The following is a 19,278-nucleotide window of genomic DNA, read 5'->3' as shown; positions in this document are numbered from 1 at the left end:
AATGTGTCGTTAACTGTGTTATATATGTTTTCTGTTGCAGATGTTTCAAATAGATATTTCAGTCTCCAGTGGCGGATTAGACAGATACGTATCCGTGAAGAACGTGAGAGTGGAAGAAGGTGGTTCGGCTCAAGTCATCATGAACATCAGCGGAATCGTGTCGTTTCTTCAAACTCACGCTGGTATCGAGAATCCAGCGGTGCTCTCCAGACTAGTCAGTCAACCTAGCCACGGCCATGTGATGATTCTTCCAGATTTAAATGTCACCACTTTCTCCCAGCCACAAATCGAAGGTGGAAAAATCGCTTATTATCACGATCATTCGGATACGTTGGAAGATCGCATCAATTTTTCTCTTTATCTGACCCCTGGTCACATCCTGCTGTGTAACACCAGCATTCCGGTAATAATCGAACCGGTAAACGACGAACCGTTCAAATTGATCACGAACGCGCCATCCATTACAGTGGTGCAAAATCAAAATCAAACGATAACTAGGGAGAACTTGTTGACAACCGATCCAGACACTCCGCCAGAGGAAATCGCATACGACGTGATATCTAGGCCAACGTACGGTCGTCTGTTGCTTCTACCATTCAACGAAAATATTTCGGAAGTTCGTCAAGTGAACAAATTCACTCAGCACGATGTCGACTCCAATCGACTGGTATACGAGCACAATGGTCCGCTTCAAGCAGCTTCCTTTTACTTCAGGGTGTGGGATGGACGTTTCAATCCAACGTATACGGTGTTCAACGTGTACGTTTTACCCATCAAACTGAACGTTACCGTTCCCGGTCCTGTGAACTTGCAACAAGGCTCGAACGTAGCTCTAATCTCCGAGAGCAACGTAAAGCTCGATACCAACGCGAGACAAGACTTGGTCATTTATGAAGTGACGGCGATTCCAAAGTACGGGGTGTTGTACGTACGCGACGGTGCGGCGGCTAGTTTTAAGCAAACAGACTTGCTGTCGAAAAGCGTCATGTTCATGCAAACGGACATGACCGTATCGAACGACAGTCTCGAACTAACCGCACGACTGAGCGGATTTGAACAGAAACGCATAAGAATTGAAATAAAGATAGTACCCTTGATGATTATGAACCCTATGATCGCTCTGGCAGGTGAAAAGACCAGGATAACGTTACAGTACATGGACGCCACACCGTTGGCGAAGTTAACGAGCAGTAATCCCATATATACCATCATGAAAAAGCCGAAATTTGGTAAAATAAAGAGAATCATCAGAAGTTCTTCGTCTTCCGGCGAGAAACGTGGAACTCGAGAAAAAGAAGTAACGAAATTCTCACACCAGGAAGTGATGTCAGGTGTGATTTACATGGTTTGTAGAAAAATTCCAACGATGGAGTACGAGGGAGTAATCGATAGCTTCGTGTTCATCTTAGCGGCCTCTATCTTTCAACCAGCCGTAGGTGAGTTCGAGTTTCGCGTGAAACTCGACATGGACGACTATAATATGACGCTGGGTGGCCCAATGGATCCGGTGGGTCACGAAGGTGAAATGGCGATCGCACCCAATATGAGCAACGACTACCTGTTAATCCTAGGAATGCTCCTTGGCGTATTTTTGCTCGGTGTAGTGGTGATCATTACCATCAGGTGTAGGCATAACAAATACAAACATGCCGAAGAAGAAAAACCAGAACCAACTCCAGCGGTGGGTGTAATGCCCCTTCCAAGACCTCCGGATCATTTAATGCCTGTGACACCTCATGTGAAGCGTTACGCCAACGATCACAATAGCGTTGCAGCCAGTACACCGTTACCGGTTCTACCGACGATGACGTCGACCCTACCTCAGTGCAAAGTGATACCTTTGAGTCCATTGGAAAGTATCACGGGATCCGAAGTGGACGTTTCAGCGAAATATCCGTACGGTGTCGCGGATGGGGACGAATGGAGCAGCTTCGACACGTCCGATCTACCTTGTCAATCGGCCACCACGCAGAGGACCAACAACCCCTTGTTAAGAAGAAACCAATATTGGGTCTAGCAAAAGGAGGGCTGTTCGCGATTAAAGCGAAACAGGCCGTAACACTTTCTCAAACCTGAAGACTGTTTTTGTTACAAAACCTTGAGACTAATCGTCGATTAACTATGGTCTTAATGTGCCTAAAGATAATAATTGACTCTGCGAGATGGGAGTATTACCGAAAGCCTCGATTTTATACCAAAACCTTGACGGAAACTCTTTTCCCGACACGCTCATGCGTAATCGAAGCCTCGATAAGAACACTTACTCGATTGCGTTGCTATCAGTTAACGGTTATTCATACCCCGTAAATACTAAAATTGTAAGTACATTGTCGTTAACAATATGTCGAGCATCAGAGTTTCCATCAACTTTTTCGTTTTTTTTTTTTTTTTTTTTTACATCATAGTCTCCAACAAGAACGCTAAGTATACATATAATCGAATACCTAGTGAAAGAATACCTTTTTGCGTGGTCTGCACGTAAAATGTTTTGCGATGTATCTTGTTAGTACTGCAAAAAAGTCCTTGCGATTCCGGGTGAGGTGAATTCGTTAAATCTAAAAGAACCCAAGACTATCATCGCTATTATGGATCGAATGTGCCTAAGATATTATCGATTCTTGTAAGAATTTTTCCACGAGGCCTGCACGATGTCGATTTCGCTGTCTTTCTCCGGTTGGATGTCCAGGTTCAAAACGATGCTCTTTAATTCAATCGAGATCGTTTTCGAAGCTCGTCTGCTCTCAGCCAAATCTACGTCACTCGGGATACTTCTCCTTCGATGCTTCATGGTGACGCTTGTCTTCGTCAATACAAAATTATTGTTTCTTTATGAAAACTAAAAAGAAAACCGTCACTGTTACATACACTTAATAAAATATCGAGGGTAAATGTCACGGAAATATTAACTCGAGAACACCGGGAGTACTTAGAAGTATTATCAGACGCGAAACATTATACATATGTATTTACTTGAAAAAGTTTTGTAAAGAAAAAGACTACAAAACCGACTGCGTATTTCCAATTTATATACACATATGACGAATATATAAAAATATTCGCGACTTTTCTAAAAAAAATATGCACATTCAAAGCATGCAGTACAACCAGAAACACTCGAGTTTTCGCACATATCTTTTTACACGATTCCCGCGATTTCTACTATTCCACATCGTACAACGTCGAATTTTTTAATTGTCATTATATCACTTGAGGTCGCTCCCGTTTCTTTCCGATACACCATCTTACCTTTCGAGCAAAATCTTCCCATACATGTACATATAGAAACAAAAAGATTTGCAATTTCTATTGCCAAATTGAAATTCGGCAACAAAAGATAACTCGAAAAATATGTATAAAAAATCTTTTTCTATCCCTACAAAAATAATGATATCATTTTCTTTATACCTACCAAGATTTATCTCGTCGACGTCGTGAAGGTTAAGTTCATTGAAACTTGTCGATCGAACATGAATCCTCTTATGTGAATACTCTATGACGTTGAAAAATTTATCGTGAATCAATTTTCCAACAGCAACGACAAATTTTATTGTACCGTATTCGTAAATTATCGACCGGCGTACAGAACGCACAACAATGAGAGATACACACATTTTCTTCAGTATTATAATAAATTAATATATCGCTCGATCAATCGATATCAACTTGTTGATTCGCGCGCTCGCCGATTTTTCGACAGATATTTAAACGTTATGTCTCTTAGAGCTGCGCAAACTCACAGTGACCTTAACCACGATTTCTATAAAAACCCTAGGAAACGTATGATTAAGAAAATGCTCTAACGTCGATGTTAATATAGTGATAATGATAATAATAACGATAATTATTATTATTATTATATATAAATATATGAAATATATACACTCCTACATAGAAAACACTGTTTCACAAATTCGCAGCATATGCATTAATATGATAGTTCCAATCGTGTGGCAAAGAGAGATAAGAAAACGTTTTTAACAGAGATACGTGTGTTGATTAATGAATATGCTAGAAACGAACAGTTAGGCTTTTTTACATCCCCAAAATGAATCGATCCGAGTGCCAAACTTCTATATTATGTAATATATAGTTATATAGGACTGTATTTTCCCTGCCGACTGAATGCATTACTCTTGTAATTCAAATAAACTGAATGTGCGATGTTATATAAAATGAACGAATCATAATTACCTTTATAGACCTGGCCATGATTAATCTATTCTTTGATCAGTTAATTTCATGCATTGAAGGAAGAAATATAACTTTGCTGTGTTGAATATTCTTTCCTCCCTTATAACTTTTCAAATATATTTTACAATAGATAATAAATAATGATATTTCCCAATTCGAGACAAAATATAGAGAATCCTGAACAATTCCTAAACTTGCCGCTCTGAAACGTAGATGGTATAATCATTATCTAAATACAGAATAGATATGACATTGTATGGAGCTACGTGTCTCACGTTCTGAAATACCGACTTCAGAAAAATCTGCGATTTACTACAGCAAATACAGAAATCATATTATAGGCAAAAGGATCTTCATTTCTCATCTCTGATTACATATCAGGCCTATTCTATATCCCATCAACATAATATGTTGGTTAAACCTCCTTTGTAGCATAACGAAATTTCTGATTTTTTGCGCAATCGGTATTTCAGAACATAGAATACCCAGTCCCATAAGGTAATGAGTCTATTTTATACCTCATCTGTGGCAAAAATTACTTTTCAACATGGCCTCATACGTGCGGTAAGTTACTTACTTTCGGCCTTTTAACCTTCAAAAAACGAAGTTAATTCTTCATGAACGGAATACATCACTCTATAAATCATTCCGTACTTAATTCATCTTGCTTATACAAAATAACAAATTAAACTTCTTTATGTATTTACTTTTATAATCCAATCATGATTACGCTGACGTGTCCATGATAATACCGTGATTTGATTCGGCACGCAGCGTTACTTTTCTCTGTTTAATTTGTTTATAAAAATGTTATTATCTGTTCAGAGTCATTAAAAACAGGAGGCCGTTTTAACGTAAAATGAGAATACAATTAAGTGTATTACAAAAGCAACAATAACAAATAACAAAATACATAATAATGTTCTTTCCGCTATTGTTCAGGAATAAAACGTAATTGATATTAACAAATTAGAGTATTTTTCATAACAGAAAATTTTACGAGCTTACTATTTTATATTGTAGATTGGGATTACTATTTCTATTAGTATGTTCTTTCCTCCTTATCGATGCAGTTAATAGAGATGTATTTAAAACATGCGAGCAGAGTAGCTTTTGCAGGTAAGTTTCCAATACCGTCTATCATTTCTAAGAATTTAAGTAATTATGCTACTAATATTAATATTATATCAATATTATTAGACGTTGCAGAAAAGTTAAGCCTGGAAAAACACCATATCAACTTTTAACAAATACTTTAAATCAAAATGAGTCCAGTATAAGTATAGACTTGTTTAATAAAGATACAAGAATTCTTTATATATTGCAATTAACTGCACTAAAGGATAATACATTTAGACTCCATATCAATGAAAAAAATCCATTACATGATAGATATGAGCCTGAATATGCTCTTCAGGATCAACCACGAGTATCTAAATTAAATTTAATTGAAAAAACTACAGATCATATAACTATAACAAGTGGAGAAAACAAAGTTATCTTATATACTAATCCATTTAGAGTGGATTTATACTCTCAAAATATATTGGTTGTGTCTGCAAATGCAAGAGGTCTTATGAGATTTGAACATTATCGTACAAAACCTAAGTATGCTTCATAAAGTTGCCCTTGATATAAAGCAACTAATTATTAAATATACATAATTAATGACATTTTTTAATAATGATTAGCAGGAAACCAGAACAAGAAGAAAATACTGAAAATGTTGAAATAAATGGCAATAGTGATGGTCCGGGTGATGGTGCAGATGATGATCCAGGTGCATGGGAGGAAAGTTTTAAAACTCATCATGATTCAAAACCTAATGGCCCAGAAGCAATTGCTTTGGACTTCAGCTTTCCTGGTGCTGAACACGCATATGGTGTACCAGAACATGCAGATTCCTTTGCTCTAAAATCTACAAAACAGACTGATCCTTACAGATTATACAATTTAGATGTATTTGAATATGAAGTCAATGAAAGAATGTCAATTTATGGAGCAATACCTGTTCTCTATGCTCATGGTAAAGAAAGAACAACTGGTATCTTCTGGCATAATGCTGCAGAAACATGGGTCGATATTTTATCAAGTGCAGACAATAATGTCGTAGAAAGTATTGTAAACTTTGTATCTCGATCTGCTAAAAAGTCACAAGTGGATGCTCATTTCATGTCAGAAGCTGGTGTGATAGACGTGTTCTTTATGTTAGGTCCTAAGCCTCTGGATGTATTTAAACAGTACACAACTTTAACAGGTACAGCACCATTACCTCAAATGTTTACTTTAGGCTATCATCAAAGTCGTTGGAATTACAACGATCAAGATGATGTTATACAAGTAGCAGAAAATTTTGATACACATGATTTACCTTTGGATGTTATGTGGCTCGATATCGAGTACACCGACAGTAAAAAATATTTTACTTGGGACGGGCGAAAATTTCCAAATCCTATTGAAATGGTGCATAATTTAACTGCAAAAGGTAGAAAATTGGTTGTAATTATTGATCCGCATATTAAACGTGACCCTGGTTACTTTTTGCATAATGATGCCACAAAAATGGGTTATTACATTAAAACAAAAGATGGAAAAGACTACGAGGGTTGGTGTTGGCCAGGATCATCCTCGTATTTAGACTTTTTCGATCCAGCAGTACGAGAATATTACATCAGTCAATATAGTTTAGATAAATTCCATGGTACCACTAATGATGTGTACATCTGGAATGATATGAACGAACCAAGCGTATTTAATGGTCCTGAAGTAACTATGCCTAAAGATGTAGTCCATTATGGTGGTTGGGAGCATAGAAGTGTTCACAATATTAATGGACTTCTTTTGTCTATGGCTACGTATGAAGCTTTATTTAGAAGATCAAAAGGCTCACTACGACCATTTACTCTTGTGAGATCTTTCTTCGCTGGTTCACAACGTTATACAGCTATGTGGACTGGCGATAATACAGGCGATTGGGATCACCTACGTGTAAGTTATCCGATGTGCCTCTCTTTAGCCGTTTCTGGAATGTCATTTTGTGGAGCAGATGTTGCTGGTTTCTTCAAAAATCCAGACTCTGAACTGTTCATTAGATGGAATCAAGCTGGTGCCTGGCTTCCTTTTTATCGTCAACATTCTCATATTGAAACTAAACGGCGTGAACCTTGGTTATTTAACGAAGAAACTCTTCAAATTGTCAAAGAGGCTTTTAGAATGAGATATTCATATCTACCATTATGGTATACACTTTTCCGAGAACATGAAGTAAATGGCACTCCGGTAGTGCGACCTTTATGGGCTCATTATCCAAGTGAAACTGAGACATATGCTATCGATGATGAAATATTAATCGGTGACTCTATACTTGTACGCCCGGTCTTTCAACCATCAGTTACAGATGTTAACGTATATTTCCCTGGAGAAGGCACAGTAATTTGGTATGATGTTGATACCATGCAACCATATTATCGACCAGGCTTAGTTAATATTCCGGTGACTCTTCATAAAATTCCGGTATTCCAAAGAGGCGGCTCTATCGTTCCACGTAAAATGAGAATACGTCGTAGTACAGTAGCAATGAAAAATGATCCCTATACTTTAATAGTTACCACAGATTCTGCGGGTAAAGCTAATGGCACATTGTACATCGATGATGAAGCTAGCTTTGAATATCGTCATGGAAAATACTTATATTTAAGACTCACTTTTGAAAGAAATAAATTAACTTCTACATTTATCGACAAATTATCTTCATATCAGACAGAAAGCTGGTTGGAAAGGGTAGATATTGCAAATCCACCTAAAGGTGTTAAATCTGCTATATTAAATTCACGCAGTATGTATCATCCTAATTCAATTCAAAAACGTATTATTTAATATTATAATTAAATTACGAATTATTTGTGTTTTAGGTATGGCAAAGGTTAATCTGGAGACTAAATACAATCCAAACAATAATGTATTAACCGTGCGTAAGCCAGGTGTAAATATGGGAGAAGAATGGTCTATCGAACTGATCCATTAGAAGTTTACTCATCATAGACTCAGTAATCATACATTAATACCAATTTTCTATTATTCACGTATTTTTATTAGCTATGTGTGATCAAAATGCCATTGTATATCGTAACGAGATAAATACAATATAGAGTTAATGTAAATGATATATATATCAGATATTTCACCAAATTAAAGATTACTTTGAATTAATTAAACAATAGACAATGTAAAACTATTACTTAACGTGTAAAGTTTATAATTATGCATGTTAACTTGGACAAAACATATATAGGAGCATTATCATATGTAAGTATATATTAGAGGTAGGAACATTAAATATGTTCCTATCAATAAATATTTAAATACTTAATTCATTAAGTTTTATGTTCATATATTTTATAATTAATTTTTAATTCTACATGATGTTGTTTATTTCTTATTTCGTTAAACAAACTTATTTTGTTGCCAAAATGTAATCAAAGGAGCTGTAAACATGAAATTACAAAGAAATTTTTTATTTTCATTGTAAAAAGATGTTTTATTAAATTAAATACGTTCTGCAGGCGCTTGTTTATGAGCTAAATATAAAAATACTATTGATGATAATGCAGATACTAAAAATATAACGTCAAACCACCTATGATAAAAATTAAATTGCAATTCTCCTAAAACTTGAGTTATTATAATCCGATATTCCGCAGGCATATTCATTCGCATTAGAAGCACAGACGACACAAAATACATACCCTACAAAAAACACATAATTACATCATCAAAAAAGCAATAAACTTTTATCCATATCAAATAAAATAATCTTACCATTATTTGAGCAAGTATAAGTACGATAATATTCGATGATTTGCTGCTTGATATCGCGTAAAAAAACTGAAATAACAGAATAATCAGTATTTAATAGATATTTTCAAACTTTTAAATGTTTTCGAAATAATGCAAAAAATATCTGCTTTAAACATACCTTCGTGAGTGTTAGTAATAAACCACGAATTGATGTTAATACAATACAACCAACAAGATAGAAAGAAATGTGTTGAGACCAAAATGTAACATCGATATCAAAACCAATCCAGTGTACTGCAATTTCAATTGCTCTAGTTACGGGATCTTTCTTGCCCACGCGATCGAAAACAATATTAATTGTTGACTAGAAGAAAACATAGACTTCAAATCTATAATTTTTTATGCAATTCTATTGTATAGATGCTTACAATGAATATTTTCCAAGTACAATACACAGAGAAAAAGTACCCTAAAACATTAAAATATTTCCCCTGCCAAGTAGCAGCCCATTCTAAACGTTCTCTTGCATTTTGAATATCGTGTGCTTCTAAAAATAATTGCCGAGATAATTCTTCTAACGCTGTAACTTCAGTTTGTAACTGTTTAATACCTGTGATTACATTTTATGAAATGTACATGTAAACGAAACTATTTTATATTTTAATCATATCAAAGAATGTAATACATACTTTCCTGATTACTTTTAGTACCACTTAAAGGACCAAACATCCCCCAAAGTCGAGATCTAGCTTCAGTTTGCCCTACAACTTCTCCCTTCTTAGCTAATGCCATTCTCTTTTTCTTAGCCACGATCATATCCATTGTTTGTAATAATCGTTTTTCTATAGCCTGTACGTCAGCATATGTCACAGGTCTCATAAAATAGGCCATTGAAGTATATGGATAATTTACAGCACCAAATCCTGATAATAGTGCCATAACAGTGACACCAATAACTCCTATTCTACTAACACCTTGTTCAATGGATAATAGGCCTTTTTTTGGACTTAAGATTGGAAAGGGATTTCCCACTTTCCAAAACAAGTAAAGATAAAAGAGATACACAACAACTGTTAATGGCCTTATTAATTTCAGTCTTACTGTAAAAAAATGATCGTTTAATATATTCAGTATTACATACTAATGTAAATATTTATAAAATACACTCACCAAATCTGATATTGCTAATGATGAAATATGCTATGTAAAATGGAATTAAAACAATTACCATAAATAGCAGCATATAAAGGCCAACATTCCAATGAAAATATCTAGAACTAAACATACATTATATTAATAATGCTCAATTTAAAAAAAAAATCATTTACTTACCTGGAGTCAAGAACTCCAATTATTTCAAAAATAATTAGTTCGAACATAGTACAAGATAGTGAAAATGTTGTGGAAAAAATTAGTTGTACTAATCTGTGATGAACTTCATAATCCCGAAATAATTTTTTTACAAAAAATACCCATCCTCCCAAGAAGAAGATAATCTGCAATATGCAATACAAATACATAAAAAGATAAAAATAAACTAATTAGGTCTGATAATACACAATCTGGCTAGATGAGATTAATAATACTTGTTATTTTAAAAATAGATTACACAATTTCGGACTGGCACATTTATTATAAAATTATTAACATTAATACAGACAATACATAATACGTTATAAAAATTTAATAAAGCTAACGCTCGACTATTACATAGAAATTTTAAAATAATTTCACAAAATTTAATTTATTAATTTGCATTTCAATATTCATGAAACGTAAATATGTTTCGAAATTCGCATTATTAATAAAAATGATGTATACTAGAAAAACACAAATATTACAGTCACAATCCTTTAATAAAAATACCAATCATTTATAACCTAATTCTGTAACATCTACGAGTACCGGCAAGAATCTATTTATATTAGTGGAAATAAATTTCCACCTGTGTGATTAAAATCACGAATGTATCTTCCAAGAAACCCATTTTTTAATGTCACACACACTTCGCATTGCAAAGTATGAAATTGATCTCGTTGCTTGTCAGAATACGTCAAAGAAATTGTCACTGCACATAACGTAGTGGTCATTATAAGATTTGCCCCACTCCGCATCCATTAATACTTTACAAATTATGTTGTGATAAATGCATATTTATACATGTACAAACATCATTGAGAAGATTTAAATTTCGGTTTCTGTAACATATTGAACTAAAAAATTTTATACTTATTTTGATACAGTGCATTATATTTTATAAAGATTATTCTTTGGAAAATGGTATCAAACTAGTAAAAATTATTATGAATTACTGCAGATACTATCTATTTATCAAATCCGTTTGTATAAACTAAAAGTAAATTCAATAAAATAAGGAAGAAATAAAGGTTTATAAAAAGATTTAATCAAATATTACGTTTACTATTTTAATATACATATGTTCAATTTTATTTTGTCGCATTGGTATGGTATAACAAAGTATTTATGGTTATAAAATTTAAAAATTCATAATTAATAAATTTCCACATATTACATACGATGTTATAATTTCTTCGAAGGTTATTTCTCAGCTTGTATCTACAGCTTGTTTTGTAGATGTATTCAGTGGTATTACAGGCTAATGGAGATATATACAATAAGCAAAATATTTTATTAAATCTATATTAAAAGTACTATATATCCAAATTTACCTCATTCTCTGTATCTTCAATATCTTTAAGTGTTTCTCTATATCTTTTAAGTAGTCGCTCATGTGGAGAGGTTTTAATAAGCTTTTTAGAATACTGAAAATCTTTCTTTGCCGGAGTTAAACCTATTTAATTTCAGTTAAACAAATAATTTTTCAAGATTATGAATATGCATCCAATATATATAACAATAGTATAAATACTAGTGAATAATTGATCATACCTGTTGGATTATCGCGATATAAATCTTCTGTAAAGAATTTGTCAACTTGATCAAGTATTGCTTGCATTTCTAAAATAATTTTGCTATTCACATTTTCTGCATTAATATTTTCACTCTCAAGCTTTTTACTCATTTCTGTAAGTACAGTCATAAATGCCATTTTGCAATCATCAAAACATTTTATATGTTCATTGCTAGTGGTATAAACTTTCATATACATATCCTGAAAACCATAATATTAAAAATAAAATAAGAATCGAAATAACGTGAACAATTTTAGGTGCCAACTTACATTGATTATTGACAAAATAAAGCTTTTATCTTTTGCTATCTTTTGCTGCATTTCCGCAATATTATTTTCCACACAATTCTTAAAACTTATTAATGTATCACAATTCTTGTTTATGTTCGATTGGAACTGATCTATTGATATTTTACCTTGTGCTATAGCGCTTTCGTTCAACAATCGAGACTATCAAAAGAAATGAATATCAAATTACCTCATAATATTGTACAATACGGAATCTGCTTTCCTAAGAACTTCAGTATTTTTTACCTTATCTGCTCCTTCAACAACTACCTTTTTTACTATTTCTAGATCACTTTGAAATCTTTCTTGTAAATCATTTTGTTTTTCTGTCTTTATTTTGCAAGTATCTGAAGCTTGATTATTTATAGTTCTACAAGTTTCATCAATATTGTCTAATATATTGCATATTGAAAAATGATTCTCTTCCTGCTCCTTTTGTACCTCATTGAAACAACGTTGTAAATCGTCCATCATCTGCAAGTAGACAATATCAGAACTATAACAATATAGTCCTTTTTTTAAAGTAACGTACCTTTGCAAAATTTGTCCGTTTCTCGATAATATCAATTTGATCTTGTCGAATATTTTCAATATGTTCTCTAATTTCTAACAAATCGTTATTTAAGCGAACCCGCTTTTCAGTTGAACATTTAGAAATTGATATCATTGATTCTTTTGTAGATTCTATTAAGTTATCAATGTTTTGAGAAATATCAGTGTTTAGCGCTTGCAAACCTTCAGCTAGTTTATTCTCCAGTAACTGATGAAATTTTTGTACAATATGGGAAGAAATATTATTTAACATACTAATTTTTATATTAGTCATAGCTGTAACATTTTCGTTTTCATTTTCCAACCACTGTTGATACCTTAAATACTAAAAAATAAATATTATAATTTGATGAATTTCATAATAAAAATATTAATTGTATTTTGTTACGTACAGAATCATCCATATTTTTCATCAACTCATTGATAATATTTTGTTTAAAATTAACAAGATCCTGGGACATAACTTGAATCGCCTTTCCAATGTCCTCACTAACTGATACACTTTGCGCTTCTAAAGAAGCAAAATAATAAGTATTTACTTACAAAATTCAATATTTCTATTGAACATTCTACTTACCAATATGATCCTTCATAGATGTAGAGAATTGCATTAAATTTTTGGTATGTGATGCAATATCAGCTTCAATTTTTTGGATTTGTTCTTTAATGTTGTTCTTAAACTGTTGTCCAAGAAATTTATTTTGCTGTCCTATTTGTCTGTAAATATAAAATGTTAATTTTAAATTCACAAATATAATCTAAAATTTAGGATTTTATCTGAGAGAAAGTGCTTACAATTTACGAAAGATTTTGTCATGAAGTTTATTTACATCTGAGGTGGCTGTATCAGCAACATCTAAAACTGTTTGTACTTGTGATAAAAGAATATTTTCAGTATTTGCATGTTTTTCAACAAGAAACTTTTGTTCCTCTTTTTCTCGTTCCGATATTGCCAAGCGTGTTGACGTTGACATTAAAGCATTTACTGTGCTTTTCAATTCATTTTTTGTACTTAATAGTTCATTTGCTTGTTCGGAAGTTATTGATTTTAATTCGTTAAATATTCGCTAAAATAATAATTTTGATTTTTGCATTTTGTAATACAATAAGAACATAATAAAAATTATAAAACTTTGATCAACAATCACCTCTTTAGAGTTCATACATTCTTCAAGTGCTTTAATATGATTCAATTTTTCCTCTATTTCTTTGCTTTGAAATTCTATCAAAGATTGCATTTCATTGTAACTGTCTGGAGTTAGATAAATACCATTTCGTTCACGACATGCTATTAAATCTTTCTTCAATCTTTCAATTTCTTCAATATATTCTTGAAGTAATGCCTTCTTAGAAAATTTTTGATTAACTTCAGGTCGATTTGTGATATTTTTAGCACGGTGTGCATAATCTAATGTTGACAAGGTTTCCTCAAGATTAATACTAGCAGGAGATATTGTAGCAATTATTGAAGTTCTTGTACGTCCACCTAATGATTCTTGGAGCAACCGTGTTAATTTAGATTCTCTGTACACAAAGGTAAACAAGAAAATTCAATATTTGAATGTATGTTATAAATTAACTATCAGAAATTATATTAATTTATTAATAATTACTTAATTTTACCTATAAGGTACATGTGGAGCTTTTTCTGCTAATGCTGTTATAACTCGACCTAAGGTTAATAGAGATTGATTGATATTGCCTGCTTCTCTTGCTCTTCGGTCAACAGCACCAGACCTTCCAACATTCTCACTACCAGCCAGATCAACTAAATTTAGTTTTCCTGTTTTCAATAGCTCTTCACCCTCTATAGTATTCTCTCTTATATGAACAGTAATAGAAAATATTGTGTGGGAACGACTAAAACGCAAATAATATTAATATTGAATTTCATGAAATAAGATAGACATAAATAACTATTTAAAATATAAAAGCAGAATATTTTTTAACCTTGAATGAGCATTCATCAGAGTAGCTGCAGTCTGCCTTTTTTCCGATCCTTTCTGAAGGATGTTAAATACTTCATTTTTAGTATGTATTGACATTTCTTCTAAACCATGTACTATTACAGCACCTTTTTTAGTTGGATCTTCATATATCCTTTTAAATCATTATACAGAATTTTGATTTGGCCAAAATAGCAATACATGAACAAAGGGTATAAAAATCAAATACCTTATTTTAGCAGCATCCTCACTAGGAGATAATAAATCAAATATTTCCTCGTTGTATAATTCTAAATAGCTGGCTCTTACTGAGTATTCTTGTACGCCTAATACGCGTAATTCATCAAATAAGTGACTTAAAGCTCGAGGTATAATTCCAGCAGTGGTATCCTGTAAATTTTATACATATATACATATATATATGTGTGTATTCATATACATCTCTATATATATATGCATACATTATAATATATAATATATTCTTTTATGTTGTCTATTTCAAGACTACTATTTGTAGAAAGAAAATGTTAAACCAACTGTTTGCCAATGTAATGATGGATCATTGTCAGTTCCTTCCATTGTGAAAGTCTTTCCAGTTCCAGTTTGTCCATATGCAAACACTGTGCAATTATATCCAGCCAAAACTTCTTCCAGCAAAGAACTGACAACTGCATTATATACTTGTATCTAAAAATTTATTAATAATTATTCATCTTTTTTTAAATGTTATCTATATAATACTAAATACTAATTGAAAGACGTACCTGCTTTGAATGAGGTCCAAATACTTTGTCAAACGTAAACTTTTTTGTAAATTTATCATGAGGTCTTTCTCGAATGACTACTTCTTTATTAGATGGTATATCAACAACTGTTACCGATTTCCCGACTTTCTCAGCGTTATTTATTGGCCTACCATAAAACAAAGCAACATCAATATAGAATTACATTTTAAAACTAAGTTTTGTATAAGTACTTCATAATTTAATATGGAATTACCTGACACGGACAAAGACTTGTATATGTTGCTTTTTCTCTTTTTTCGCATTACGCGTGTCGTTCATTTTTGTGGAATAAATTTTCTTTACACTCTGATCGGTTTTAGTTATTTCACTTCAAACATTCGTCTCTTTTTTTCGTAGAATAAGTCTCTACCTTTCACATTGTATATAAACGCTTCCTGATATTATTAACCGTTGAACAATTTAAAATCTATATTTTACAACAGTTCCAACAGAGGTCTCTTACATCGAACTGTACGTAAAATCACAAAAATTTATCCTCAGTTACTGTATAAATTACCAAAGCGAAACCAAGATCATTCTACGATCTCCAAAGAGAAGAGAGATTAAATAATTAACTAACTACACAGAGACAATAGTTATATTAATCTATTGTGTAATGAGAAAAATCAAATATCTATAAATCTTTTTATGTAACTTTCAAAGTCAATAATAAAATTTTTACGTATATTATAGAGACGAGGCAGTGAAGAAGTGAAATTCGAGTATCACTAGTTGGCAGCCAATAATTGCAAGCGCGGTAACCAAATTTTGTTTCCGTTTACTGTCTTGTTTCGCTGGACAGACTATAGATAAATGTACAGTTACTGGTACGTTCTGAAATACTTCGAATCCCTTCAAATACATAATCAAAAAGGGATATTGTATTAATTGCATAAAATAAATAGAATTACGTAGAAAATCAAAATAATATGCAGAGTAGATTTATGAGAGTTGAAGCTTTAATTTAACTTTTGAACAGTCTAAGAACTCGCCTTATAGTTCGAGAAGTATCATTCTTTGATTATAAAGAAATTAATTTCACTGTTTTACTGTTAAATGGTTATAATTTTTCCTAGATCCATCAATGGAGCGATTTTTAAATTTGCTATGAAACCAAAAAGAAGAGAAAATATTTAGATAAAATTAATCTCAAATGATCCCTTATATTCTAAACTTTCATTTGAGCTTTCAAAATTTAACACATTCTGCTTAGGAGTTGAAGAATTAGGATTTTTTAATTTTGCCATTTGTCGATTGAACATAATTAGATGGTACATACATACAGTTCAGACGCAAATATCTTAAGAATAAATTATGGGGACGGTATGGTTATTAAGGTTGTTAAATTTGTTTTATCTCTACAAAGTTACAAAAAATAAATATATAGTTCTACTTAAAAAAGATGATGGTCTTGAAATCTTCTAAAAAAAAATGTTTATCGTTGTATGTGGCCTTTGAAATACTGTAATTTCTGACAACTTTTTAAAAAATCGTGTTCAGGATGTTTCCTATTTTCACAGTACTAACAAATCGTGGATTACGTATAATTATGAATTACAAATTGAAGTTCAAACATCTATCACAATAGAGAAACTCAATTCTTCTTATCAATTTATTTAAATATCATTGTATTTGTAACGCTTTTTATTCCCCTTTTTTGCTGGTTATGACGCTATAACCATAACGCACTGGCAATGGTAATAATGTTTTTAAACTTTCTTTCTTTTGTTCATATTATGTTGCACATAAATATACGTGAAATAAGGTAATAACAATAATAGTAATAATAGTAACAATAGTAACAATAGTCGGTTATCACGGTATAACGGAGAACTTTAGAATCTTTAACGTTCATGTACGTCCAAGTATAAAAGGAAAAACTTAACGAGTAAACGCAGGTTAGATTGATTTTTATGAAACAGAAATTACAATAAATGAAATTATCACTCAGAAACTCACTCAGCGTTTCGTCTATCCTTGGTTCGTACGAATACCGAAAAATTCTATTTTATCATATCAGTTATCTAGTAATCCTGATCAATTATTTTCTGTTATAGAAAACCAGCAGGTGTTGCAACGTTCATTAACGAGCATGTACATATGTTAGCCATGAGATGTAAATTATACCTTTTAGTAAACAAATTCATTTGCCGTAGAAATTGAAGTTAGGACGTTTTAACGCTTTTTATTCCCCTTTATTGCTTGTTATGACGCTATAACCATAACGCACTGGCAATTTTCATATTTTCAAATTTTCAAATATTCAAATTTTCAAATTTTCAAATTTTCAAATTTTTAAAAATTCAAATATTCAGAAATTCAAAAATTCAAACATACAAATTTTCAAATTTTCAAATTTTCAAAAATTCAAATTTTCAAATTTTTAAAAATTCAAATTTTTGAAAATCCAAATATTCAGAAATTCAAAAATTCAAAAATTCAAAAATTCAAATTTTCAAATTTTCAAATTTTTAAAAATTCAAATTTCTAAAAATTCAAATTTACAAAAATTCAAATTTTCAGAAATTCAAATTTTCTAATTTACAAATTTTTAAAAATTCAAATTTGAAAATTCAAATTTAAAATTTGAAAATTCAAATTTAAAAATTTAAATTTGAAAATTCAAATTTGAAAATTCAAATTTGAAAATTTAAATTTGAAAATTCAAATTTACAAATTTGAAAATTCAAATTTAAAAATTTAAATTTGAAAATTCAAAAATTCAAAAATTCAAATTTGAAAATTCAAATTTAAAAGTTTAAATTTGAAAATTCAAATTTGAAAATTCAAATTTAAAAATTCAAATTTGAAAATTCAAATTTTCAAAAATTCAAATTTGAAAATTTAAATTTGAAAATTCAAATTTGAAAATTTGAAAATTCAAATTTGAAAATTCAAATTTGAAAATTCAAATTTAAAAATTTGAAAATTCAAATTTGAAAATTAAAATTTAAAAATTTGAAAATTCAAATTTAAAAATTTAAATTTGAAAATTCAAATTTGAAAATTCAAATTTGAAAATTCAAATTTAAAAATTTGAAAATTCAAATTTGAAAATTCAAATTTAAAAATTTGAAAATTCAAATTTAAAAATTTGAAAATTCAAATTTGAAAATTCAAATTTAAAAATTTAAATTTGAAAATTCAAATTTGAAAATTTGAAAATTTGAAAATTCAAATTTGAAAATTCAAATTTGAAAATTCAAATTTAAAAATTTGAAAATTCAAGTTTGAAAATTCAAATTTGAAAATTCAAATTTAAAAATTTAAATTTGAAAATTCAAATTTGAAAATTTGAAAATTCAAAAATTCAAAAATTCAAATTTGAAAATTCAAATTTAAAAGTTTAAATTTGAAAATTCAAATTTAAAAATTTGAAAATTCAAATTTAAAAATTTAAATTTGAAAATTTAAATTTGAAAATTTGAAAATTCAAATTTGAAAATTCAAATTTGAAAATTCAAATTTGAAAATTCAAATTTAAAAATTTGAAAATTTAAATTTGAAAATTCAAATTTGAAAATTCAAATTTGAAAATTCAAATTTGAAAATTTGAAAATTTGAAAATTCAAATTTGAAAATTCAAATTTGAAAATTCAAATTTAAAAATTTGAAAATTCAAATTTGAAAATTCAAATTTAAAAATTTGAAAATTCAAATTTAAAAATTTAAATTTGAAAATTCAAATTTGAAAATTTGAAATTTCAAAAATTCAAATTTGAAAATTCAAATTTGAAAATTTAAATTTGAAAATTTGAAAATTCAAAAATTCAAATTTGAAAATTCA

At 30.7% G+C, this 19,278-nt stretch overlaps 4 protein-coding genes across 17 annotated transcripts in view; 2 read left to right on the top strand and 2 right to left on the bottom strand.

The window, feature by feature from the left end:
- LOC100644355 (chondroitin sulfate proteoglycan 4) overlaps positions 1-4,173 on the top strand; it is a 33,271-nt gene extending 29,098 nt beyond the window's left edge. For all 11 annotated transcript variants that reach the window (XM_048414719.1, XM_048414716.1, XM_048414701.1 and 8 more), the window contains one exon: positions 41-4,173. In XM_048414719.1, coding sequence (XP_048270676.1) covers positions 41-2,017 — 1,977 coding nt within the window. In that variant the 3' untranslated portion in view covers positions 2,018-4,173. The remainder of the gene's footprint in view (positions 1-40) is intronic.
- Positions 4,174-4,607: 434 nt separating this feature from the next.
- On the top strand, positions 4,608-8,428 carry LOC100644473 (neutral alpha-glucosidase AB). Of its 4 annotated transcripts, none has more exons than XM_003393071.4 (5): positions 4,608-4,755; positions 5,215-5,310; positions 5,392-5,799; positions 5,886-8,026; positions 8,103-8,428. In XM_003393071.4, exons 1-5 carry the CDS (start codon positions 4,739-4,741, stop codon positions 8,213-8,215), a joined length of 2,775 nt encoding a protein of 924 aa, XP_003393119.1. In that variant the 5' UTR covers positions 4,608-4,738; the 3' UTR covers positions 8,216-8,428. The 4 variants fall into 4 exon arrangements, with proteins under 4 accessions (XP_003393119.1, XP_012164355.1, XP_012164345.1 ...); XM_012308965.3 differs by having other exon boundaries at positions 5,883-8,026; XM_012308955.3 differs by lacking the exon at positions 4,608-4,755 and adding an exon at positions 4,805-5,142 and having other exon boundaries at positions 5,883-8,026.
- A 279-nt stretch (positions 8,429-8,707) lies between these two features.
- Positions 8,708-11,072, bottom strand: LOC100644591 (Golgi pH regulator). The gene is made up of 8 exons (XM_012308936.3): positions 10,934-11,072; positions 10,321-10,484; positions 10,159-10,265; positions 9,678-10,088; positions 9,417-9,598; positions 9,167-9,352; positions 9,010-9,075; positions 8,708-8,937 (listed from the first exon to the last, which is right to left on the bottom strand). Exons 1-8 carry the CDS (start codon positions 10,973-10,975, stop codon positions 8,737-8,739), a joined length of 1,359 nt encoding a protein of 452 aa, XP_012164326.1. The 5' UTR covers positions 10,976-11,072; the 3' UTR covers positions 8,708-8,736.
- A 328-nt stretch (positions 11,073-11,400) lies between these two features.
- LOC100644238 (kinesin-like protein Klp61F) lies at positions 11,401-16,133 on the bottom strand. Its single transcript, XM_012308928.3, has 16 exons — positions 15,706-16,133; positions 15,471-15,618; positions 15,244-15,393; positions 14,936-15,096; positions 14,711-14,860; positions 14,384-14,620; positions 13,909-14,284; positions 13,556-13,827; positions 13,338-13,477; positions 13,153-13,271; positions 12,741-13,085; positions 12,455-12,682; positions 12,191-12,370; positions 11,899-12,121; positions 11,679-11,800; positions 11,401-11,605 (listed from the first exon to the last, which is right to left on the bottom strand). Exons 1-16 carry the CDS (start codon positions 15,768-15,770, stop codon positions 11,555-11,557), a joined length of 2,967 nt encoding a protein of 988 aa, XP_012164318.2. The 5' UTR covers positions 15,771-16,133; the 3' UTR covers positions 11,401-11,554.
- Positions 16,134-19,278: the final 3,145 nt, after the last annotated feature.

This window comes from Bombus terrestris, chromosome 1 (genome assembly GCF_910591885.1).
Source record: "Bombus terrestris chromosome 1, iyBomTerr1.2, whole genome shotgun sequence".
Classification (NCBI taxonomy): domain Eukaryota; kingdom Metazoa; phylum Arthropoda; class Insecta; order Hymenoptera; family Apidae; genus Bombus; species Bombus terrestris.
This window is presented reverse-complemented; position numbering and strand designations above follow the sequence as displayed.

What these genes read in the sequence shown, in the direction of transcription:
- LOC100644473 (XM_012308955.3), top strand. Translation starts at nt 5,111, where the DNA reads ATGTTCTTTCCGCTATTGTTCAGGAATAAAAC. An exon ending in GAGCAGAGTAGCTTTTGCAG is followed by an intron (nt 5,311 to 5,391) that starts GTAAGTTTCCAA and finishes CAATATTATTAG; the next exon opens with ACGTTGCAGAAAAGTTAAGC. An exon ending in TGCTATATTAAATTCACGCA is followed by an intron (nt 8,027 to 8,102) that starts GTATGTATCATC and finishes TTTGTGTTTTAG; the next exon opens with GTATGGCAAAGGTTAATCTG.
- LOC100644238 (XM_012308928.3), bottom strand. Translation starts at nt 15,770, where the DNA reads ATGAACGACACGCGTAATGCGAAAAAAGAGAAAAAGCAACATATACAA. An exon ending in AACGGACAAATTTTGCAAAG is followed by an intron (nt 12,683 to 12,740) that starts GTACGTTACTTT and finishes GTCTACTTGCAG; the next exon opens with ATGATGGACGATTTACAACG. An exon ending in ATATCGCGATAATCCAACAG is followed by an intron (nt 11,801 to 11,898) that starts GTATGATCAATT and finishes GAAATTAAATAG; the next exon opens with GTTTAACTCCGGCAAAGAAA.
- LOC100644591 (XM_012308936.3), bottom strand. Translation starts at nt 10,975, where the DNA reads ATGGGTTTCTTGGAAGATACATTCGTGATTTTAATCACACAG. An exon ending in TCGTGATTTTAATCACACAG is followed by an intron (nt 10,485 to 10,933) that starts GTGGAAATTTAT and finishes TGCATATTGCAG; the next exon opens with ATTATCTTCTTCTTGGGAGG. An exon ending in TTATACTTGCTCAAATAATG is followed by an intron (nt 8,938 to 9,009) that starts GTAAGATTATTT and finishes TGTTTTTTGTAG; the next exon opens with GGTATGTATTTTGTGTCGTC.